Source organism: Xiphophorus hellerii, chromosome 11 (genome assembly GCF_003331165.1).
Source record: "Xiphophorus hellerii strain 12219 chromosome 11, Xiphophorus_hellerii-4.1, whole genome shotgun sequence".
In the NCBI taxonomy this organism is placed as follows: Eukaryota; Metazoa; Chordata; class Actinopteri; order Cyprinodontiformes; family Poeciliidae; genus Xiphophorus; species Xiphophorus hellerii.
The window spans coordinates 25,104,874-25,130,704 of NC_045682.1; the positions used below are offsets into that span (position 1 = coordinate 25,104,874).

At 38.2% G+C, this 25,831-nt stretch overlaps 1 protein-coding gene across 2 annotated transcripts; it reads right to left on the reverse strand.

Moving 5' to 3' along the window:
• Nucleotides 1-535: 535 nt before the first annotated feature.
• fgf13b (fibroblast growth factor 13b) lies at nucleotides 536-25,650 on the reverse strand. Of its 2 annotated transcripts, none has more exons than XM_032576447.1 (5): nucleotides 25,479-25,650; nucleotides 14,456-14,566; nucleotides 8,366-8,469; nucleotides 7,005-7,203; nucleotides 536-2,551 (listed from the first exon to the last, which is right to left on the reverse strand). In XM_032576447.1, exons 1-5 carry the CDS (start codon nucleotides 25,519-25,521, stop codon nucleotides 2,412-2,414), a joined length of 597 nt encoding a protein of 198 aa, XP_032432338.1. In that variant the 5' UTR covers nucleotides 25,522-25,650; the 3' UTR covers nucleotides 536-2,411. The 2 variants fall into 2 exon arrangements, with proteins under 2 accessions (XP_032432338.1, XP_032432337.1); XM_032576446.1 differs by lacking the exon at nucleotides 25,479-25,650 and adding an exon at nucleotides 14,970-15,881.
• Nucleotides 25,651-25,831: the final 181 nt, after the last annotated feature.

Consider the following 25,831-nt stretch of genomic DNA (forward strand, 5'->3'; position numbering starts at 1 on the left):
GTTTTTAGGACAGCTACCCCAAACAAACATTAAAACAGATTTTGGAAATCCTTCCTGAATGGCTGCCAAAAGCCCTGGCCTTTACCCAGTAGAAAATTTATGGATTATGATTTAAAGAAGTAGCAATGAAAACAGACCAACATACTTAAATTAAATGTTTTCATTTCTGATTAGAAATATCCAACCAGATTTATGAAAGGACCTCAATGATTGTAACAAAAAGTGTGGCTTCGCTACACATTTGGTAAGAGACATTTAACTAAATATTTTTGGGATGTTTATTTAAATTAACATCTTTATAAATATGAACATGAGTGGTTCTTGTGGACCTGCTCCTTATTTTTCAAAACCCCTTTTAGCTGTATAGCTGTATAATTATTATGAGTACAGCTTGGTAAAACTATTTACATAAATCATTATGTTGAACACAAATGAGGTGTATGTCCCTTTAAATATAAGTAAGAATGTAATATTATAATCACTAACAATATTTAAGTTACATAGATGTGCATGAAAAATAGACAAAACCATTCACTTTGCTTCTTTACAAAGTTTATTTAGTGCATTTCTAGTTTGTGCACAGCAGGAACCAAAATATGAAGATAATCTGTGCTCCCATTGGTTTACCAAAGTTCTGGTTCAACACCATTGGTCCACACATGTTCTGGTGTAATACTATTGGTCCAGAAGTGTTCTAACACCCTCACATTGGTTCACTAGTGTTCTGGTATCACACTATTGGCTCACTAGTGTTTTCTTGTGGTCGTTAACATGTAAGACCCAGAGGGGGAAAAAGGCCTGGGGGACCTTCAGCATGCTGCTACTGAGCAGAGGTCCACGAGCTTCCATGCAACAACAAACAAACAAACAAACAGCAAGGGACGACAGCTACCAACGGAAAGATAAACAACAGCGTCGCCCGTAAGAAGTGAGCATGGAAGCATATACAGTAAACCTTAAATGTGACCTGCTGAAGCCCTCAGGAGGTTCGTCTGATATACAACAGATCTTAAAAAGGTAAAAGACACATGCGTGCGCGCTCACACACATCTACTGCAAACACAGCTTTCTCTCGCGCGCGCGCACACACACGCACACGCACGCATACACAGAGGCGCACATGCATGCAAACAAATAAATCCTTATAATTTTACAAGGAATACGTCCTTCATTTTTGAAAATATGACTTAACCCCATGAGCTGTGTGTAAACATAGCGTACAGTAGCATACAGGTGCATTTCAATAATTCATCCATCCAAGTAATTCAAGTCATAAAGTGAAACTTATATAGATTCATTGCACATATGGTGAAATATTTCTTACAACTTAAGAAATTCCAAAATTCAGCTATTCTCACAAGATATTGCATGAGACTGATTGGTTATCCTAATTGCACAATCAGGATTTCTCATCTACACTTTTTTCTTCCACTCAACCTTCTAACTGCTTGGATACAGCATTTTGAACAGCAAAGTTCTTTATCAATAACAATTTATAGGTTTTTGTTATGGAAGAGTTCAAAGACAGACCAAAAAAAAAAAGTTTTTATGCCATGTATATGGCTTACACAATGATGGAGAAGACAATTGACTTCACAGTTATCCAGTACACAGTGACTGATGCCTTCCACAAGGAAGGAAAGAAATAAAAAGTCATTGTTAAAGAAGCTGTTTGCTTTATTCAAGCATCCTGGAAATCTGAGTGGAAGGAAAAAAACAAGGGCTACCTGTTAAAATCCTTTTAATTAGTTTTATGTAATATCCTAGTTTACTGAGAAATTGAATTTTGAGACTTTTATGTAAGCTGTAAGTCATAATCATCTACATTGACTAAATTAAATCCTAAAAATATATAATTTTGTGTTATGAATCAGTTTAATGTACAAGTTTCACTTTTTGAATTGCATTACTGGAAAAAAAACCCTTTAAACTTGTAATTTATCAATATGCACATGTAAATAAAGACTGCCTTCCTCACTTTGTAACTCCATGTAACTCTCTGGCCCCTTTTTATACCAGGTTAGGTAATACTTTAACTCTTTGGTTCTCTGTAACAGTCTGTTGAACGTACTTTGTGACTGACTGAACTCGTCTGTCCCTTCCTTGTCTCTCTCCCTCCTCTGTAGTATCTTTTTAATGTTGGAGAGAAGCGGTCCACAAATCGCGTTCCCGTCGCCGGGGGCAGCAGAGCCAAAAAGGGTTGATTGTCCTTGATTTATGTACATCACAGTCAGTCACAGTGGGCTCTGAGAAGACGAAGAACTCTTTCTTCTCGGTTTTTGACCTCATCTTCTCCTCCTTCTCAGAAGTAATGGGAATGTTGGCCTGAGATTTGTGTGTTTGTGGGTGAGTGTTTGTTCCTATTGGGATGAGTGCTTGTGTTTGAACGCGTCAGTGAGGAAGTGGAGAGGCTAGGACAGGTCGTCGTTGCTGGGTGTCTTCCTTCCGCCGTTGAGCAGGGCTGAAGCGCTGCGGCTCTTGGTCGGCGTGCCGCTGCCGGAACGTGACAGTTCTGTCAGGTCATGGAGGGAGGGCTCCCTGTACATGGCCACTACACAAACAGACACACATGAATTATTAATATAGTTAGAGAACCACTCAGGTTCGATATGGTAAATGCATTTACATAACCTTCTTCTGGTCTTATCGACCACTCAGAGCACTTTACACCTTGAGTCCAATACACAAATGTGAGGCCTTGTTCAGTTGGCGCATTTAATGTGCTTCAGCTCCTCCTTAGTGATCATTTTGAGCTGTTCAATATGTGTGAGTGCAGTAAATTAGGATTTCCTGCCATTAATTGGGAATAATAAAGGAAATTAACCAAGGAACATTAATTTAATTAAAGAATCAATTAGTTAACAGTCACTCAGTAACAAACAAGCAGATTAGAAACAGCCCCAGCATTTGTTTTGAGTCAGGTTTGTGTCCATTTAATGAATGCAAATCCAATAGCCACTTCGTTCTCAGCTTTGTTTTGCTCTTTGCTGATTCCCAAGGGAAATTTACCACTCTTACGCTAACCTGGTGCATCTGGCAAGTCAAGGAGCTTTTTAGAGGTACTTGACTTACTTTTAGAGCTTTGCCATTAGAAGCTGCTGCCTGCTGCGTACAGATGCAGGCATCCAAACAAATCAGGAGCGTTTGCGAGTCAGACAAGCAAGCAAATGCTAAACACAGAGGTCCTTAGCTCAGTGAGGGTCCATTACTGGCAGAAGTGTTAGTCATTAAATAGTTATTGGATTTGTTGATCGCACAGTAATACTGGTTAGAACCTTAGGCCAATACTATGTACTCCCACTGTTTTATTTTGCATTTCATAAATCACATTTATGACCGGAATATACATTTACATAGTATACTTCATGAATGCCATGAATGATTTTTTTTAAAGGTCCTTTTTACTTTTATGAAATTTTAAAGCATTTTTTAAAATATGGTAGCCTGCACATGAACTGGATGAACCTAAATGATAAGATTGCTGAATGTGCTTCTATATAGGAATTGGATCTCTTCATCTTCTAAAGTGCCTTGAGATGACATTTGTTGTGAATTGGTGCTGTATGAATAGAACTGAATGGTGCTGAATGATTTCTTAGTGAAGAAAGAGCACTTGCAGACTTTGATGAGCATTTTCAGCCGGCTGATTGACAGGAAACATGGGCCCAAACAGAGAAGCTGTCAGGCGAAGACAATGGAAAAAGGATTATAAAACTCCTTAGAGCAAGTAATTCGAGCGTAGAGAAGGAGCTCCATTTTTACTGCCTCTAAAATCTGGAGCAACAAACAAAACGTGTGTCTACATCATATGTGTCTATAGTCATTGTTCTTCACAATGTCCACACAAAAGACAACTGCTACTATATGAGTTTTGACCTGGTCAGAGATCTTTGTGATGAAATATTATGCAAGAAATTTTCTGTTACTTTAAGAAAAAAGAAAAGCATTAAGAAGAAGGAACGAAACAAGGAAAGCAATGTAAGATGACACTCTGTTTATTCAACTACATGAAGGATATTGAACTAGAAATGATCAAATGCAGACTGGAGCTTTTAAAAACAGTTAAATAGCAATTTAATTTAATATGGTATTGGAGACTACAAACAAAATGCCTTATTTATTGCTACTACAGGGCCGGGTGCATGTTTTATTTTTGGTTGCCATACAAATGCAGGTGAAAGCAAATGAAAGAAAAGCTCCTTAAAATAAGACAGGAAGCAAACAATCCTTAAGAATACACAACAAAAATAAAGTAAAAATGCAACTGATATACTTAAAACAAAATATCTGAACAAACTGTATCCCATTAAAAGCTAATCAGAAGAAAACAAGGACACAGAATCAGTCCTGAACCAAGAATGAAAAGTGATCTGCACTGTGGAAAAAGATAAAAACCTAAGCTTTTCTTTAACGCAGATCCAATTAAATATCGAAGAGTTTCTTCCTCAACAAACTCAAAGATTTTCCACTGTCACTGATGAGGGTGTTGAATGTGTCAGATAAAAGAGAGTAGATAATAAACACCTCTGCAATTAATGCAAAAATGGATGCAGTTTTTTCAATAATCTCTTTTATTGAGCACTTTTTTTTTTACAGATTATTGATAACAAATTTTCTGTTCCAACTTGTATGATCTTGCATACATCAGGCCTACGTTTAAGAGGCAGAGCTATCCAATTATGTATGAGAGGATAAAATGTTGATTGAAATGCAAATCTGTAACTTTTTTTTTAAAAGTTGTCCTTAAGAATTAAAAACAAAATAAGATTCAATACTTTGTATTACCTTGTTGCTGAAAATGTGCTTTATAACTAAAATTACCTTTTACTTTTTTTTTTTACCATAAGTAAATACAATTCACTTTTATCAATCTTTCCCAACAAATATTTAGGTGTTAATTATTTTTAGGTTCTTTATTAAATAAAAATGTGTTAAGATCTATAGTTAATCAGCATTTTCTAAATTTACATATCAAATCTGTAGACATTGTAGTATATTTGTTCATGAACATTCAAAATATGAAATGCAGGCCATCTAACGGGCCATGCAAAGGTTAATTACTGTTCTTTGTGTGTCTTCTAAAATATGACGCTTTTCCTTGTTACACTTGAGTAAGCTGCACATTAAATTAAAGCAGAGGAAACATCAAGTGTGTTTCCCTTAATCAGACTTTGGACTATCTTAAAAGGAACAGCAGCAGATTAATGTGAAAAATCACTCTATTATTTTAATTCTCTGCACAAAGCATACAGTGTGCTATACAATACAGCTGAAACATTAAAGTGAAGAAAGCTTCAAAATAATGCAGGTTCAGAGGAATTTTACTTTAGGGAGAAAAGACTTAATTAAAACTTTGTTTTCAGATGTTAGAAGCTCATTTTATAATTTAGAAGTTTATAACACACCATTCTTTTGGGGTGTTGAGTAGCTTTGGGTATTTTGTATAAGTTCTGCAAAGTCACAAAGGCCACAGCAAAGGGAGTTATTTTTCTTCCAGTCAAGCCTCTGCTTCAAAGCTGTGTGAATTGTGCCTTAACAGCACACCAGATTTTTCTTGTCTCTCTTTTAAGCATCAGCATGTGGCTGGCTTGGCACTTCTTAAGCAAGGACTGAACAGCTGCCTATTTTTACATCATATTCTTAACAAATAGCTGGCCGGTCAGTGTAGATTTGTAAGATTGAGGGCCTAAAAATGACCAAAAGGACAACAAAACAGAGAATTTAAAACAAGTTGCAATAATAGATGCCCCACTGTGCAGGGTGTGTATAATAATATACTTTTTAACTTTTAAATATAGTATAAAATAGTGCCAATAGTGAGAAACTTACCGAACACTCAGTATGGAGGAACGTTTTCTCCAGTGTTAAATGATGAAATACAATCTAAATGTTTTAAAAACAAGGACTGACCCGTATTTCAGGGTCAGGATGCTATATGTTGTTTTTATCAAGACATCACAATCTAATGATCTTTTTTTACAAATGTAATGCACTGTGTTTTGATGCTCTGAGTTTCCCAAAGTAGTCTGATGAAGCAAAATTTAAAAAATTCCCATTACTTCATAAAATGGGCCATGGCATGATTTTTAGTTTCAAGCATCAGGCACACCAACGTGAGTGAACTTCTATTAGTGCAGACAGTGTCTGTAAATTATTGCATATCACTCTGTAATATTACTATTGGATATTTGCTGCAATATTAATAGTAGCAGTTGTGTAGATGCTGTAGAAGTGGGAAATGTGTGATGCAGATGGTATGTGAAAGCAACAGTGCTCATACTGCAAAATTTTCTAACATGGCCAAAGAATCTGTTGCACCCTGTAATAAACTTAGTTTGTAATAAACATTTGTCTGTTTCATTGTTACATAAGTAGGAAGACAATGCTGGAGCATAATTTGCCTAGAGTAACGTTTCTCTTTCCAGAATTAAAACTCGTACAGATATCAAATTGCTGAGAAACCACACTCTTTTTGTAACCATTTGGCAGAATATTTGCACAATATTAAAAACCTAATTGGTCGAGCTCCCTATAATTGGTTGTCTTTTGTCACAGACCCAAAATTTATGAATGCCATCATATCTACATATTTTCAACAGTGTTAAGGATGGAGCCATTCTAGAAATATAATCCTTCCAAAACCAGTTTTGATTTGCCTTTGGCATCACTGCCCTGATGGAAACTTTCAACTTCACCTCCAGTTATCAGCTCTACATTCTTTGATACATGAGCACAATTTAGTGATTCGACATTTCAAAATACAGTTCAAATATGGCTTTGGAACAGATAAAGTGGGACAACATTGAGCTTCTGATATGTGGGATAAAACTTATACACCTAATCATTGGTTTAGAAATCACAGAGGATGCTGTGTCCTCTTATGTCTATAATTAGTTTATGTGAGCTGCTCACTGACAATGTAGACTTGTTATAGATGATTCTAAAATCAAATAGTAAACTTTCAAATAAGCAGAACAGCTTTTAAATTGTTGGTTCAGTCCTACCTTTAAGTGGTTTCGGTATGAAGTGTGCGGCAGCCTTGTTCTTCTTCACGTGGTTTCCCTTCATGATTGCTCCCTCCTTGTTGAGTCCCAGGTACCATGCCCGGCCTGACTGCTGCTGTCTGTACATCATGGACGAGTATGTGACGTAGTAGTTCTCAAACACAGACTCCTTGAACTTACACTCCGGGGTGAAGTGTTCCTGAGAGGAGAACGGGAGGTATATTAGAAGAAATTGCCCAGAAAAGATGCAAACAGGCGGGAGCATTAGCTGCAGGAAGAAAGTGAAGATAGAGCATGCATGCGTTTTGTAACGGCATCTCTGTTTCAAAACTTTCTAATCAGCCCCTCCTTTCATCCAACAGGCGCTCCGCTCTTAGAATCATTATCTTGGCCGGGCCGTGGTCTCAAAGAAATGAGCTGCACCAACTTAGGACAGCTGACATTTGCATTTCCTTATTCCTGTGTCTCCATAGCAACCAGCTACTCCCTTGAATACCAACCAGCCCACTGGGAAAGATGGTGGCCAGGTTGCTGAGGGAAACAGGAAGATATAGAAAGGATGCTGTTTCTCACTGACATGTGTTAATACAGCAAGAATGTTGATTAGGCCTGTGCTGCACGACGTCTGGCCAGACCTGGAGTGAAAAGCAGAGGGCCGTGCTGTGTTGTTTTTTTTTAATATCAAGTCAGGAGATGGAACAAGTGATATCAGTGTTATGACAGAGGTTAGAAAAACAGCAGAAAGCATCTCAAATATGATGGACCAGATATTGTGGTGGTATACGTGATTGCAAAGGCGGAGGTGGGCATCGTTTTTTTTTTATTTCCTCTTTGTTGGTTTTCATCACTTGGTCTTGTAGCTTTGCTTGTACAGATTGCCAGAAGTGTGTGTGTGTGTGTGAGAGAGTGTTTGTGTGTGTTATTTTTGTTGGTTCTTGTTGTTATTGCTTCCACACCACCCACCACCAGTGCTGAAGAGCTAAAACGAGGTGCTCGAAGCGCAGCCCTGCAGCCAACTCCAACCTTCTGGCCTGTCTGATTAAATAAATGCAGCAGCGCCGGGTTTTTGTGTGTGCGTGCATGTCAATTTAGAAACGACATGAGGACAAATTTCAGGAGAAATCTTTTTCATCAAGAATGACCAAAGGCAACAACAAAAACAAGAGGGTGAGCAGAAGAAATCCGCCCTTAGACGAATATCAAGAGATGGATAAGTGAGGCTCAGATGGCGTGTCGTTAAAGGTGTTGATGTGACGAGAGCGCAATAATGAGTGTTCTCTCGGTGGAACCTTTTGCTTCATTAGTCAACATGACAGAAATTTATCACATTAGTCACGATGGTGGCGTTTTTAGTGACCTACCGAGGTGTAAACGAAGCCTTCGTTGTTCATTGCCAGGTAGAGTTTGGTCTGGACGCCCTGGATAGCCACGACACGGAGCCCCACAGGGATCAGGTTGAACAGGGCTGCACACAAACAAACAACACGTTCAGAGAGAGAAAACAAATGGATGTTGAGAGGGAGGAAAACAGAATGATCCTCATCAATATCACTGACATAATGACAGTTCCATTTTGCCACAGAAAAGCAATTTTAAAAGTTCAGTCAGGCACAAACAACGGCATAAACAATTTAGCTTCCTGCACAATATACTGTCTGCAAGGAAAAAGGTAGGAAATGTCAATAAAATTAGCAAAACATCGTACTAAACAAGAGAGAAAAAGTATTCATGTTAAACATTGGGTACAAGGTCTTGTAAAAATACTCTTAGGCCGTGAACTTTTAGATATTGTCACATTACATCCACTCCAAAAATGGAGAAGAAGTTCAGAGCTAGGTTGAGAAACTGTAGGTGGCACGACTGGAAAATGTGTTTAAAGACGCTCATGATGCAATCTGACTGAGCTTGAGCTATTTGGTAAAGCTTGGGCAAAAATGTCAGTGAAAAAGCCAGTTAAGACACACCCACAGGACTTTGCAGCTGTGAAAGCAACAGAATTTTTCTGATTTTAATTGATAAATAAAAAAATTAAAAAACATGTTGTTTTTCTTCTTCATATGCGTTGCATTGAAATATCCGGTCAAAGGTAGCACATTTGAACTAAAGAAAAGTCACCAGTCTAAAAGCTGAGACATCAACAGACATAAAAGATTGGTTGGAAAGTAATTTTAATAATCTAACGTTTATCCGTCAGCAGCACCAAACCCAAAGTTGTTGCTTTTTCTCAAACACTACAGCACAATGTTATTTAAAAGCCGTTTTAGACCTGCTGTAAGTGACTGCAAAGCAATTCACTTAAATACTAAAAAAGTCTCTGGCTTTATTTTAATGTGGGTGCTTATTCCCATCTGTTTAAATTTTCCAAAATATAAGCAATAATAATTCTTTTAAAAATCAGTACAAATTTGGGGGTGAGAGCTTTAACTCTGGAATGGGTGCAGTGTAATTCCATGGGGAAATCATCCATGTCAATGAACACCAATCAGCCACAATGTTAAAACTCCCACCTGTTATTGAGTATGTCCCTATATTTATGAGCATTCGAGATGTCTCTGTTCTGCTTGGTACCAGAAATGAGGCAATACTAACCAAAAGCTTTGTGGATTGGAGGTGGGGGGTCATTGTGTGGGTATTTAAGGAACTTTTGGGGGAACAACAAAACACCACAAGTTCTTTATGTGCTTTGAGCCACTTCTAAGGAGATTATTTAGCGCCACTTCTATCTTTCAGAGTAAGGGGCTGCTTCTGCAAGGGAGTGCTGCTGGTGTGTGGGAGGTGTGATAGGTCTGTAGAAATGTTTAGGTTTAGCGTCAAAGCAAAATGCAAGAGAGAGCTGGGATGCAGCCAATACTCAGCAAATGAAATCTCAGGGCACAATGGAAGATATATCATAACAATAAAAGTGCCAAATGTCTTCAGTTTTTTTGGTTTGGGTGCAGCTCAGTCACAAATCAGTATATAGCAGTCAGACTAAATCTCAAACACATGCAGTTCATTCAACTCAGGTCATTTTAAAATCAATGTAGTCAGTCACTATTACAGTTCAGCTGAATGCATTCAGGTTCAGTGACTTAGTAGAGATTAGTGAATGGTTATAGTTGAAAAATGTCAATAATGTCATGCTGGCTGCAATTCACTGTATTGATACTAAATATCACTATGAGGGATAATAGTAATAGTAATAGGAGTAATTAAAGTTAGTTGTTGAAAAATACAAAGCCTGCCTCCACTGTGTACTCAGTTCTCCATAAGATAAGATAACTATACTTTGTGTAGCTTGTTATCTTGTTTGGGAAATCTGAAACCTTACAGCTGCAAACCATTTTGTCTTATTTGATGTTGCGATATGTCTTCAGCACAAGGAGATAGCGTATGACTGAAAAAACTAATATTTCAGATGGAGTGAAGTAAGATTGAAAATGTGAGCAGAAAATGGCATGCCAGAAGTTTACATACCGTCTTCATTTGGGCTGTTAATCATGCATTTTAAATGCTCTTTCTTCAGAGAACTGATGACACTTTAAAAACAACAATTAGGTGCATAAGACTGAATCTAACAAAAGTTTTCATTTCAGTGGCACCTGAACAAAATGGATAAAATCAAATTGATATATACATCCCTGCTAATATTTGTTTCTGGTGTCCTTCAACAAGGTGCACCTCCAACATATTGTTAATCTCCATCATGTTTGCCGTAAACAAAGACCTGAATATTTGACTAATCTTCTCGTCAGAAATGGTAGAACTCATTTTAAACTGGTTATTTTCCCTGCATCAACGTGGCTTTTAAAAGTAGCCCATTCTCTTTAACAGGATTTGAGGAGGCCATTCAGGAGAAAATAGTTGATTATGTTTAAGGAAAACTCAGGAACAACAGAGTCTCAAGCCCATTATAAAACTGGAAGATACTGGAAGACCAGCATCCATGGTGAAGTTAACCTTGTATCAGCCTACACTGATGGGATGCTGACCAAGAAAGAAGAACTGCTCAAAAAAGCACAAACTAAATTTGTAGCTGCCCACAAGGACAATCCAAATTTATTCTGGTGAAAGGGATTTATCCACAAGAACAGGAAAAACTGAGGGATCAATGCAAGGCTTTCAAGTGGGTGAAGTAACAAAGAAGGATGACCTCCAAAGTATACATTTTTACATAAGATGAAAAGTAAACAATTTAAACTATGAACCCAACAAACATACAGCAAACTGGGTTGCTTTGTCCAGTTTTGGAATGGATAAAGCAATATAACATGAAGCTTCAGGAACGACGTATCAGAAAAGTGGGGATTCTTCTATTCAGTATGGCCCATGGCAGGAAACCTGCTGTATTGACTGACCCATTTCTGATTAGAAAAGTAATAAAAACATCTAGCCAGAATCGTCAGCTTGTTAATGGTTACAGAACTCTGTGGATTTTTTGCAACTTGATGAGGTTGTCATGACATGCTAGACTTCATTTTAGTCCTAAGTTTTTTAGGATCTTGATTTTAGTTAAGCTATTGTTTCCATGTTCTTTTGTTTATTTACTTAGAGATAAACATCCTCCTGCCTCCAAGCTGCATCTGCTCAGTTAATCAGTCTCACCTGTTCCTTGTTTCAGTAATCACCCTCCCAGCTTTTATAAGCCTCTGATCTCCATCAGATCCTGCCGTTTCTCACTTTTTTGCACCGGCTATGTTTCCTGTTCCCACCGAACATCAGTTGCTTTAACTTTAGTTTTCTTTGCTTTGGTGAACACAGTTTGGTTTAATCAGTCTGCCTTCCTGCTTCCCTGCATTTGAGTCCTCAGCACAACACAACATGGCAAAAGGACAGATCATAATATTTGAGTCTGTATGAATAGTTTAGACTTTGTCCTGAATAAAAAGATTGCCTAATTCTTTGGTATTTTCTTCCTATTCATTGACGCTCTCTGCTGTATAATCACCTCACCCTGGTCAAATGTTATATTGAAAGTCTCCAAATAATTTGACATTCATATCCCAGACGAGTGCAGCTAAACTTCTAACAGGCACTATAAATACCGCCGGCGGTCGTTGTTTTCCATTCATATGGAAAAGTCACTACAGTAGACTGAGAAGCCGTGGAAGGGATGTGATTATTTGTCCCTGTTTTGTGTGTCGAGCCTTTATTTAATTACAGTCAATCAGCCAACCATGTTCTTTTTAATGACTGTGGTTGTTTGGAGACTTGGATTACAGGGATTATCTTTCCATACCCCCGACACGGGTGACCAAGTTCATGTAGGTGTTTACATGATGTATGCTGCATGTAATCATTTAATTAAAGAAAACACTTTTATTTGTGTTTTGCTTTGCGCTCAGTAGCTGGTAGCTGGAGAAGCAGAAGAATACTGCAAGATGCTGCCGAAATCAACTATGCCAAGAAGACTGTTATCTTAAAAACACCAACAAAATTGAAATTATTTGTGTAAATCTAAATTGTTTTTTTTTGTTTGTTTGTTTTTTATGGATATATACAATTAAGTGAGGGGGGAAGTACAACAAAAAAGATGGAGATCTTTTATCCTCATATCCGTCATTATTTCTGAAATTGGAAAACCGCACAATGTTTTCTGTTGATGTTTAATCAATTCATTTAACCAGCCGGCACGGATAGATTCTACAGACAGCGCTGTCACCTGACATTTGGAGGAAAAAACGTGCTCCATCTTACTAATTAAATGAGCACTTGACATGTTGTTGAGTGACTGCCTGAATTAAATGTTCAGGATCAAACGCCTTTCCACACATTGACGTTTATCTTTAAATTGGATTTAACCAGAGGTAGAGACTAACCCCAAAGTGCTTATAAAGGGGCTAAATTTAATCAGTCATTGCTAGATACCAAACCTTTGCCATGATGAAATACTCTTCAATTTTGTGAAGTTAAACCCACCTCATGACTAGGGAGAGTACAAAGTAGAGGATATGTGTTTTAACAACTCTTGATTCTCAAAGGAAAAATAAACTACAGTATTAGTGAAAGTATTATATTGAAGCAAGAGTTTGAATTTGAACCTACTGTAGCTTACTTGAAAACTGAGTTTCAATGTTAGGAGTATCTAGCTTTTTAAGATTCAAATCTCAGAGTTTCCAGTCATATTTAGCTAAACGTTTAGCTCTGCAACCCAGTCTTTGGTGGAAGGGTGGATGAATGGACGGACAAACAGCAGATGGATTGACAAATGAATGCCAAAATAATCTAAAAAGCAGAATTTTATTTCTACTTAAAACTGATTTTTCAGTTTCTTGTTTCGTTGTTTACTGACTGGTAGGAAATGATTTTGTTTGTTGGTTTTGTTAAATGTATCCCTATTGAAAAAGTGGATGAAATGTTTTGCTGCTTTCATTTAGTAAAACCTTACAAACTGAGTCCCCAAAGACTCCAATCTCTGGCCTCTTTTATGTAATATCTGTATGCTCTCCTCAGCATTATCGAGTATTACAACATATCATATGTCAGATAATGACAACTTTATATTCCTGTGTCAAAAGATTACCACAGTTCCTTACGGTTACCAAGTGTAACTCTGGCATCAATAAGTGAAAAAGCTAGAATTGTCTTCCACTTAATGCAAAAGACTGGCAACAGTTTTGTCCCAAAATGTTAAGGTTGGCAATAAGGACTAAACTGGATTCAACAAGGATAAAAATCACAGAAACAGAGACTAATTAATTCAGACAGAGGTCAGAATGTCCAACTGAGAAATGAGACAACACTTCACAAACTATTTATGTAATGTAAAGAAATATGACTCAATGTGACCGCCCGTGTCATGTGAACAGTTTTCAGTCAGAAGCACATACATCCACACTCTCAGTATGTGTTAAAGAAAACAAAAAGTCAAATAAAACAACCAAATGTACCACAGTAACAATAAATATCTACTTTTACATTTTTTTTATTTACTTAGATTGTTTTATAATGCATTGAATGTTTGCAATATGAAATGACAGTTCATAGGATTATCTTGTATCCCGTCTCCCCCGGCAATTAATTCAGGAAGTAGTTAAAATATTTAGCTCAAAAATGCTTCAACAACCACAATCATTTCTTACTAACTTCAATTACATAAACATATATGTTTGTAATGTTATGTAAGTAATCAGTCACACAGCAAACATTATTTGAATGCTTGAGAAGAAAATACATGCATCTTAATGTATTTATATCTAGTAGCTAATGTGCTAAAATTGTATACTACTTGGTATATAGTTGTAACCAAATAAAACACTTTAATCAGCATACTATTTTTCAAATTTATTTTGGGTACAAACAACAGTGGTTCATTGTATCAACTATAAATTTCACTTTATTTCCTGTTTTTGTATCTACAAAATATGTTTTAGACAAGTTCTACAATATTCTTTTCTGCTTCTCTTGCTTGGTGAGAATAAAAAACACTGGTAAACCTTACAGCCAAGGGGTGAAACGGGATCCAGCCTTACCATAGGTGCTGTCCTCATCCTTGGTTCCATCGATGGTGCCGTCCTGCTGCATCTGCAGCTGGAAGCCCTGGCGACTGGAGAGCCTGGTCACTATGCCCTTTAGCTGGGGCTCTGAAAGAGAAAAGAGAAGATGAAACACATTAAAACGCACTTGCTTATGTCAAAGTCAGGACTCTCCAAGAAGCAGGAAGTGTTTGCATCTCCAGTCTTTGCTGCTTGTATTAAAACCAGATGGATATGAAGTGATGTCACATGACAGAGCAGCAGTTTTCTGCTTTGCATGATGTTTGCAGACACCTGCTGCTACAGGACTCCACAGTGGGCCGAAATAAAAAGCTAATTAAACGCAACCTGTACATTCCAACCTCAACAACCTCACAGCAGCCTAGATGATGGGGACAAATGAAGAAATGATGCGCCTGCCTTGGTGATGAAGAAAAATGGTGTTGGATGGTGATGATGTTGATGAAGATTTTGATGGCTGGTTCTTTCGCTCCCCTTCCCTCCCTCAAACCTGGTGGTCGCCTTCTCTTCCTCTTCTTCCTCGATCCAAACAATTTGACTCGAGAGAACACATTCAGCTTGCTCGGCTTCTCGTTGGCGCCCTTGCTGTTGCTCGGACTGCTGCTGCCGCGGCAGGCGTTCGCCTTCTCCCGCTCTCTCGCCTGCCGCTTTTGGCGGATCAGGGAGCTGGCGATCGCCGCTGCCCGGGACATGCTGCTCAACCCGGCGGCGTGAAGCGAGGCTGTGCGTCCCGGCTGGAAGAAGTGTTCGCGAACAAGCCGGTAGGGGTGTGTATGTATGTGTAAAAAGTGAGGGATTCTACGCCACCCACGACTCAGTTCGCATCACACGCCCGGCCGATGGAGGCTCGCAGATTGCCGAGGGGCTTTTTCAGGGGAAAACATCCAGAATCCTCCATCGGCGCGTCCGGGCGCCTCATGGAAGTAGGTGCAGAAATGCTCCAGCGCCTGAACCTTAACGACGCCGCCTCCCATCCCCCAGGGAGAGGGGTAATGGGAGGGGGTTGAGTGGCTAAAGCTGTCTCACTAACCCCTCAGGTGATTTTATTTTATTTTTTTCAAGTGTCCCAAGAGAGTGTGGAAGGAGAGCAGAGGCTGCGTAAAGATCCACTCCGCGTCCAAGTGGCGAATCAACAGCTTCTGAACTGGTGTGATCGGCGCCGGCTGTTGTTGTTGATGATCACTGCAGCTGCTGCCGTCTCTGCTCCTCTTCTTCTGCTCCTGTCCACGGAGACGCTCCACTCCTCGACGCTGTCCGTGACAGAAATGCAGCAGCCGCAATGTTTATCAATGAAACAACTCGGAGCGCGATCGGCGGAAAGGGGATCATGATGCTGCTGCCGTGCCGTTCATAAAACTGCTGCAGCCCAGCCCGCTCAGACGATGGGGAGCGATGAACAGGGGGGTGGGAGGCGGAGGGGGTGTGCATGCATACAGGGAGCAGGGGGTGCAGGTGGGGAGGGGGTTCTGGAAGCTCAGTCAGATATAGGACACCTGTAGCCCTGCACCCCACGTGGCATGATATTTACATGTTCCACTGATGTGTGATACGCAGGACTAGACAGAAGCGGGAAGGGGAGGAGGGAGGTGGGGGGCACTTGGGAAGGAGGGAGTGGGTGTAATATAGGAGGAGGAGAATATACAAGAAAAAAAGAGGAGGGAGAGGCGAGCCTGAATGAATGAGAGGAGAAATAATATAAGAGGAGGGGTTGAGGGAGAAAATTAGATATTGAGTGTGACTGAGTGAGAAAGAAGTAAAAATGAACCCACAAAAAGGATTAAAAAGAGAAGGATGGATGAAAGGAATGAAACGAAAAGAAAAGAGATGGACTGGATAAGGAAGAATAATATAAATGTGAAGGCACATTTAAAATAAAGAAAACTGTAAGGAATTATGGAAAACAAATAAACCACTCAGCCAGAGATTGACATCTATTTCCTATAATTGGCTCTGATCAGCGACCATCTGTCCATTCTTTATGGACAAGAGGGGAGGTACACCCTGGACAGCTCCCCAGTGATCAGTGACCATTAGTTCCAATAAAAAAATAAACATTTATCTTGTTAATAAACATGTAAAAGCTAAAAGCTTCCTGGGTCAATTTATTCTGCCCAGGAGCATCTACTAGCTATAGGATATGTAGTTATTTCTTTTGATGCAGAGGAGCAGCAGCTCAGTTGATGGAGGCCTCCACCCTATAGCTATGGTGGAGGCCAGCCATACTGCAGAGAAAGATCATTTCATTGGAGGATCTGATTATTTCAATCAGGCTCTACATGCCAGGATCTTATGTAACGATTTGAACATTATTACAAGTGAATCAAGAACTTTTCTTCTTGGCCAACTTCATCTGGTGCAAAATATTTCAATAGAACAAAAACTTAAAAGGGTGAACATTTCTGCAGTTTCAGAACCTAAATAAATATATTCTATGTCTGATATGTATTTGTTTACATTTACATAGAAACTTAGTTTATTTGGACAAATATATCTACTTGATAATGTGCTTAACTGAGACAAATGTATGTATAAATACATGTTTTCACTTGATCCTCGTCACTAAATAAACCCTGCAGGCATAGTTAGTGAAGACAAACAGGATGGCCAGATTTCATTACTAAGGTTCTTCAGGAATCCAGTCCAGGTTTTTATAAAAACTTAACCCTCAGATAGAAAAATGGGAAAATGATCATAAGCAGATTTATGCTAACTCAAACACTGAAAATCATCCTCAGCTCTCTCCAAATTTGAACTATGAATTGGAGTTTTCTGAATTAAAGCTTTGACTCAAACACATAAAGTTGAACCTAATGCCAGCTGACCAACTGCGTTACCTCTTCTGATGTCAATGACCAAAATACATAAAAGTCTGAATAGTTTTTTCATTCTCATTCTTTAAAAATCTTCTGAATTCAATGAAATCCTGCATTGAAAATCCACACTTCATTACCCAGTCTGTTCTTGATGGCGGTGTACATTTGTTAGTTTAAAAAAAAAAGCAGACCACTGGATAATATCATTAAAACAAAGAGGAGGGGCCTCTGACTGCCTTGTGGTGCAGAGGTTCACCACGGCTGAAAGGTAGCAGCTTGAGGAGGAGGTTAATAACAGAGTGAACAGTTCAGATTAGACGAGGTGTGTCATTTTTCTAGACATTTCCTTTGCATTAGCACTTGAATGGAGACAAGCACAGAGCAGCAATGAGCCACTCCACGCATGCCTGCTGCCTACAGGCGGCCCCCACAGGAAAACAAATGCACAGCTGTTCTAACCGGATACAGCTAGGATGGAGCAGAGCAAGAAACCCAAAAGATGAAGAGGAGGTGGTCAGAAAGGGGGCAGACAGTCTGATGCCCGCTAACCCTAGTCAAGGGTTAGGGGGGCAAAATAGGAACCAGTGCATGTTGTTCTTTTAAGAAACAGATGCTGGAAATTATTAAGCACAGATTGTGAGACATGTCTTATTACCTTCTGTGAGAAAGAATTTCAAGTTGAGAAAAGGGACAGGCAATAGAATGTTAAGTAAAAGTTATAAGTCTTTTAAATCAGAAAGTAAAAAAGAAATTTTCAGTTTAGTTTCACATTCAAATTTGGAAACAACTAATGTTTCCTAACCAATCTAAACACAGAGTACATCTGGTTTGGGGTTTTTGGTCATTGTCAAAGCTAATGTAAAAGTTGGTAGACATTTGAAACAGTCTCTGAAACTAGACGTATTTTTTTTATTGCCATTTTCTTTATGATGATAGGATACATGCGGTCAGTAACCAAGACCACACATCACAAATGGTTCTTAAAGCAGTCTCTCTCCAACCACTGAGCACAGTATATTAAGAACTAAAACATCTAATGTGGTTATAGAAAGGAGGAAACATGCTTATGTCATCTGCTACATAATGCTAATTCATTCCAGGGTTTATATTTCAGTGGTCACATTACTGTTTTTGTATCATGTCTGATCTTACGTAAACATTCATACTTCTTTTCTTCAATTTATCACTTCGCTAAAGCCACAAACATCAATGTAATTTCTGGTGGGTACACATAATGGAGCAACAAAAAGAAGCACATCATTGTGAAGTGAACAAAAATTATGTTAGATCATATTAACATCATGAAGACAAAGTGACACATCAGACAGGTTAGCGATAACATTGTGAAGAAGTTTATCCAAAGCCTTGAACATTTCATAGACCGTTTTCTATCTATCAACAAAAATGGAAACAGCTGCACAAAAAATGGAAAGCATACAGGACAACTGCAGTCCTACTATGAAATAGATATTCACTTGAACTGACAGTCCAGGCAAAAAGAGCAGCAAAAAGATCAGTTGTTAGGAGCTCATTGAAACTTTGAAGGAACTGCTGAACTCCCCTTCTCAAGTGGGGATAATCAATTAATGGTCATGCACTCTACAAATTCGCCCTTTAAGATATGATATGGCAATTTGTTTTAGTTAAAAGAAAGTCATAGGTCCACTTTGCCATAAACCATGTCGGGATCACAGCAAACAGGTGGGAAAGGACAATGAGCCAAAGCAATGGAATAACTAAATAAAATCCTATTTATGTGTTAAATTGTGTCAGTTACTATTTGAGAATCTGTGGCTACACTTAGCTAAAAACCAATTAGACATTCATTATCCAATTTCAAAGTGATAGTGGTGAAAAATGTTTCTGCAATGTATTCAGGGGGGCTGAATACAAATACTTAGTACAATTTTTTGAAAAGTTGATTTGTTTGAAACATTTAAAGACATGTATCTTTGTCCTTGCATTGATAATTTGCCCTTATCTTTCAATAATCTAGCACAAATACTTGAATAAAATGATTCTTAAGTTGTGTTTTGTGGGAAATTGTGAATGATTTTGTGAAGCTCTGGAAATGTCTTAAATTTAGATTAATGTTAACAAATCAGATATAAGCACTAACACCTCTCTGTGTGGTGTGGAGGCTGCAGCGCCTCCGACTGGAAGAACGTGAGGAGAGTGGTGCAGACAGCAGAGAGGATCATCGGGGCCCCCCTTCCCTCCATTCAGGACATTTCATCCCAGCGCTGCGTGTCCCGAGGCCGAAACATCGTTAGTGACCCCTCACACCCCCACCATGGACTGTCCTCCCTGCTGCCCTCTGGAAAGAGGTTCCGCAGCATCCGGTGCAGGTCCACCAGGTTCCGAAACAGCTTTTTCCCACTTGCCATCAGACTGCTGAACTCTAAACTGGACTGCACTCAAAAACTGGTCTCCACTTCATACCTTGCACATATACATAGCTAAGTAACTTCCATTTTACTGTCAGTCCTGCACTTTATATTTTATATTCATATTTATATTCATATTTTATACTGTATTTTATTTTATTCTGGAGTAACCTCACAACATTGGAACCTCAAAACATTGTCCTGAGCCGTATGCAACGACATTTCGTTCTGTATACACCCTGTGCATGCAAAATGACAATAAAGTCAGTCTAAGTCTAAGTCTAAGTCTAAGTCTAACACCAACCAGTCAATCAGTTTTGTCTCCAGCTAATGACAACTTTAATTCAAGCAGAATGCCAAACAAATGAAGATGGTATAAAACAGTAGCGGTTCCTTGGTTGCTGATGGACAATTATCTCCTAATTAAACTGTGAAAAGGCCCTTTTACTACCTTGGTTCTCTGCTTTATCTCAAATGGTTGGAACTCCATAACTGATTGATTGGTCAAATAATTTATTGAATGATAGATTTAGGATTATAGAACCAAGGTACTTTGGGGTAATAGATGTATAGACGAAAGAAACCACCCAGCAGGTCAACTATGAAAGCAAAGAGATTAGTCCTAGGGAGAAAAGCTGAGGCTTTTGAGTGAAATTGTAGCAAAAGTCGACAGATAGCAATTCATTTAATCGCTAATTTATTTTTTAAATTACTGGACCTGTATTATTTTAATTCTATAATAATTTTTGTAGCAGTGAAAGGTTTCCCCTGTGAGCCTAAAGGAAACAAAGATTTATGCTTAAATTTCAAAATTTAAAAACAACCATTAAAGCAATATTGAGAACAACTTCAAAATGCATGTAATTCACAGTTCCCGTGTTTACATGAGTGTTTTTATATGATCCTGTGCAGCAGATCCCATCACAGTCAGAAGGGTGCGCCCTGCGCAATTTTCAGCACCAAGGACAGCTCTTCCATTCTTTTTCTGAGCAAAAACAAGTTTTATCCCTTTTAAACCGCCGATAGATGAATGCTCAACTATGACAGTTAAAATTCAAGTTAAGTATTTAAGAACAATTCAATAACAATAAATCACAAACAATAACAAAGCCTCAAACTTAATTGTATTGACTTTATATCTTTACATATTGCACCTCGTTGTCAAGACTTTTGTAGTAAAATAACTAATTCTTGAAATTCAGATTATATCCATGCATCTTTGTGGCTACATTTCTAATTTCTCAGTAAAGGTTTTCCCTTCTGGCCCTACCTGAGGTCGATCGACGGAGAGGGAAAGCCATGCTGCGCCCGTGGAGCTCCTCCGCGGCCGTGTGCTCATGACTTTCGCACTTCCTGTTGTACGGCGCTCCACGCACAGAGGCCGAGCTATCGGAGTCCAAACCACAGAAGTCCCCACGGCATTGGATCCATTAAGGCCATGCACGTGGCGTTGAGGGGGGGATCATTAGCAAACATTAGAGGCCATTAAGCTGTTGGAACCGGTCATCAATGATTCATTGCCAGATCCCGCTGATCTGGCACAGTCAGAGAGGGATGGAGCCAGCAGGTCATTCCCAAATCCAAGGATCTATTGACAAGACTCACTGCTTTGTTTCTCAAGGGTTTCTGTGTTGTGTGTAGGAGAAACTATATTTGTAAGGACTCCATCGATCACTTCACCTTTTACTTCTAAAACCATGAGAATAGAAATAACAACCCAACACAACATATTGTTTCAACAGTTCATTTAGTTGTGTACTTGTTTGAATTTTGCATTATACAGTTTTTCTCCCTTTATATGCAAATTATTTTCTATTAGACGTCTTAATATCACTAAGTTAGGATTCAGCATGAATGTTTTCTGCCTTTAACTGTTATTCCAGTCAAAACCAGTTCAAGTGATACTAACTTACTCACATATACTAAGAGCTGAAGTTGTCTTAGAAAATGAGATAAAAGCACATTGCTTTGTCCTGCTGACAGCAACTTTCTGTAGCCCCATAAAGGAGTCTAGATCAATACTTTTATTTTTTTATCTGTCTTTGTACCTGACCATGATAGAACATCATGCAGTGTTTGATTTAAAAAGAAGAAACTTGAAAAATGGACAGAAATGAATAAAATCTTTAATAAATAAATCTCAGCAGAGCAGCAACACCTAAAGTCATATTTTTAAGAAAATGGGGGAAATTGAGCAACGACAGGGCCTGAGCTTCCTGTGGTTAATCATATAGAATGAGCCAAACTCTCTGAGAATCACTTTCCAGGTGCTAAGCTCATCTGTCAAACTGCCAAAATATAACAAAATGAATGAGTGTGACACAATGCTTGAAACAAAATGCCAAAAGTCAAACAATGACTATTAGTGAAAAAGCAGCAACAGTATAATAAACAAAAAAAACCTTCAGAGGACTAATTTAAAAATGATAAGATAATGTGGCTGCTTGGAAGGAAAATAGAAAGAAGTAGAGGATGACTCAATATTTTTCCAGAGTAATATATGTCTAACTGTGGCTCTGATGTTTTTTTTCTCAATGCTTACATCACATCATATTACACAACATAAAACTGAAATACACACCACTAACACTGCCTCCTCTGAAGCAATACAACAAAACAACTTCAAATGCTTTGAGTTTGTCAAAAAATCTTTAAAATGTTACATTTTTAAAGGTTAAAACACAACAGTGAGCACATTTCTATGCCGATATTCTGGACTGAAGAGTGTCTGGTGCAGCACAGTCTGCAGCACAAACATAAAAGCTGTTGAAGGCAGTGAAGCAGGATGTTGCAGGAGAATGTGGAAACTCAGCAGCTTTTACAGTAAAGCTGATAGACGAGAGAAAAAACATGTTATCTGAGACAACATCTTTGAAATAACTGTAGCTCTCTTCATAAGGAGCAGCAGCTCCAGAGTAGCAGTTGTTGCATAACTAATATTACAGCTCTAAAATATGAACACATAGCTTTGTTTTGGTTGAAGCAGATTGGTCATTTAAGTTCAGATTTAAAATTTTGTTTTCTGTTTTGTGTCTCTACAGATGTGATTTAAACTCTTCTTCAAAAACAGATAATTTCTCCAAAAATAGCTCTTTCCCTTGGCAAACAGTAGCAAACAGTAACAATGCCAGCAAGTACATTTTGGCTATAAACAGTCCAGATCTGGGCAGATGGCCAATAAACACTCACTGTAGCCTCTTCCAGAAAAAGGTCGCTCCAGCTGATGTTCTACATCAGATTTCTCACAATCACGCTGTCAATTGCAACGTTTATACACATGTTCAGCCATTAGATGGCGCCGAATTATTAAGTACAAGTACAAGTGAATTATAAGGCAGAGTTTGTAAAAGTTTATATAATGAAACCCTAAAGCTTTCACAGGAAGAATATGCCAAGCTATTGTTCCTCCAAATGCTTTGGCTCTGATCAGAGATTAACTGGTATATTTACTATTATCTCTTCCTTTCAGAGAGAAATCTTATTATCTGATCAAACAAATAACTCAACTCTACATAAGAACAATATGAGGTATTAGGCATAAACAAATGCGGCAAATGCGGTATGAGGCAAAACAAAATAAATAGCAGTTTTACAGGTTTAGGAGTTATAACGTTTCCTTTTAAAGGAATTCATATGGCTTTAACTTTTTTCATTTTACATTACAGACAAACACAAAGTAATGTGTATTGGTGAAGTAGTAAAAAATCAACCTGTTCCACAAACAGAAATCAGAAAACTGTGTCATGCATTTGTGGTAAACAATCAATACTTTGCAGAACCATCTTCCATTATAAGTACAGCTTCAAGTCTTTGGGGATTCGTCTCTAACAGCTTTGCACAACAAGTAAATTAAATATTTGTTCTTAGAAAATAGCTCAAGCTCAGGAAGATCAGATTTAGAGCATTGTTGAACATTGTTTTTTATTTTTTAGGTTTTTCCATAAATTCTTAGGTGGACTTACATTTTGTAATGTTGTAACTTTCAAAAAGTCACAGTCACACTGGTACTGGGAATTTCCTGCCTGTCCTTTATTAAACACACAATTCATCAATTTGGGTTGGAGAACTGCTGACGGCGTTTCCACAACCTGTAACTTTACCTCTGACTTAAGGAGATTAATATAAAAGTGAATCTGATGGCCTCAGTCCACTCTTCAATCAGTCCCTACATACTACTGGAGCATTTTGCAAATAAGAATTTGTTCTTAATAACTCAGCTGGTTTAAAAAAAGGCCCAGAGGAGGCTGAACATAAATACATGGCAATGTTTTTTTGAATTCTTATTTGTGAAAATATTTGAAAACAATGTGTTTCTTCCATTCCACCACACAATTATACACCTCTTTGTGTTGGTCTATTGAAGAAAATCCATGTAAAAATATCAGTTATTGTTGTAAAGAGAGAAAGTGAAAAAGTTCAAGAGGTATTAATAATATTGTGATGCTTTGTTTCTTTCTTCCTTTTACTAGTATTCAATTGAAGCAGACAAACAACCCTGAGTCTAACCAAAGCTTTTAAAAACAGAAGTAAGGATTACTGAAGTCCTCTTTAAGTGTTAAAAATGTGAAACCCCCCCCCCCCCGAGATTTATCAAGTTCTAAATTGTCACTGCTGAAGCTTCCTTAGTTACTATTTCTGCTCCCTGACTTCATTTCCTCTGCATTACGTCTATCTCTCACTCACTGTTCTTCCAGTGAGTCTACTCTAATTTATATATTGATGCAAACTTAATTATGTAAACTTTTTAAACAATAACAAAAAATGAATTGTGAGCTCATGTGTGTTTTATCCAAATCTATTCTCAATAACCACTAGTGACCACTAGGAGGAACTGTTGCTACATTTGCTGTCACTGAGATTGCAAATTATTGGAAAATAATAGGGATAATTTAGCCAGTTTAAGCTAAACAATTGCACCACTACTTAGAGATAAATAGGTTGTTTTCGCATGGATGCTATAAAATAGAAAACAATGGTTAAGATGAATTAGGTCATAATAAGCAAACTGATTAAATTAAACGTTTTAATATGAACAAATGATTTTGTAATCAAACAATCATTTATATACAAACTAATTGACATCTTGAGACGCTAGCTGACGTCATTAGACTTACAGCAAATGTTTGAATGAACATATATATATATATTTAAAATGTTTCTAAAAAAAATAAATTATATACTTATAAGTCAAATTCTCAGAAAATCATTCCTTTTTCATTTTTATTTATTTTTTTGACAGGCGCACTGAGTTGAGAACTGGTGCTATGAGAACTGGTGCTACGAAATTAAACCAGATTAATTTGCATTAATGAAGAAGCTCGAGTTGCTGGAAACTCCCTTCTGTTTCCATGGCGATGATAGCTTCCCAGTTTCCACTGCGGGTGGATCCCGCGTTGATGTTTCTGGTGAATGACTGAAGGTGTGTTCACTATGATAATGAGATACTTTAGAGAGGCAGCACTTAATTTTACAGGAGATAATCGATAGAGAATATTAATTCCTCAATGATATAGTAAAATTTGAGAACGTGCGTCCCACCGTCCTATTTGTATTGTAAAGTAATCCATCATAAGCTTACAGAATACACAGAAACAAAAAAAAATAAATCATGGTTCAATATTTTTATCATTTAGCAATAAAACTTTCAAGAAGGTTTTTATCAATTTAATCTCAAATACTTGCACCATGTTGTAGATGGTAGAACAAAGAAATAAGCAGAATGCTGAGCTCAGCATTGTGCAAAAGCATTATCTCATGATCCCTTCTTCTCCAAATAATGCATACTAATTTACCACTCACCTTTGTTGGCATTATCCTCCTTAACTTTCGATTTTCCGCTCATGGAGCTCCACTTTTCCTGCTCGTAGAATAAAACTTCGGAGAAAAGGTGCAGCAACGCAGTTTTACTTCTTTATGTTCGCTTTGTATCCCTCGGCTGAAAATACCCAACTCCTCCCGTCCTCCTCCGTCCCTGCTGTCCCCTCTCTGGCTCCGTCCCCTCAGACAGACAGACAGACAGACAGACAGACTCCTCTCTGGATGTCACCATGTGGCTGCAGACAGACCAACATGCGCGAGCTCTAAATCTGCACGCGCACACGCAGGGAGGGACAAAGAAAGATGGCACCAAACTGTTGAGGGATGCAGATGCA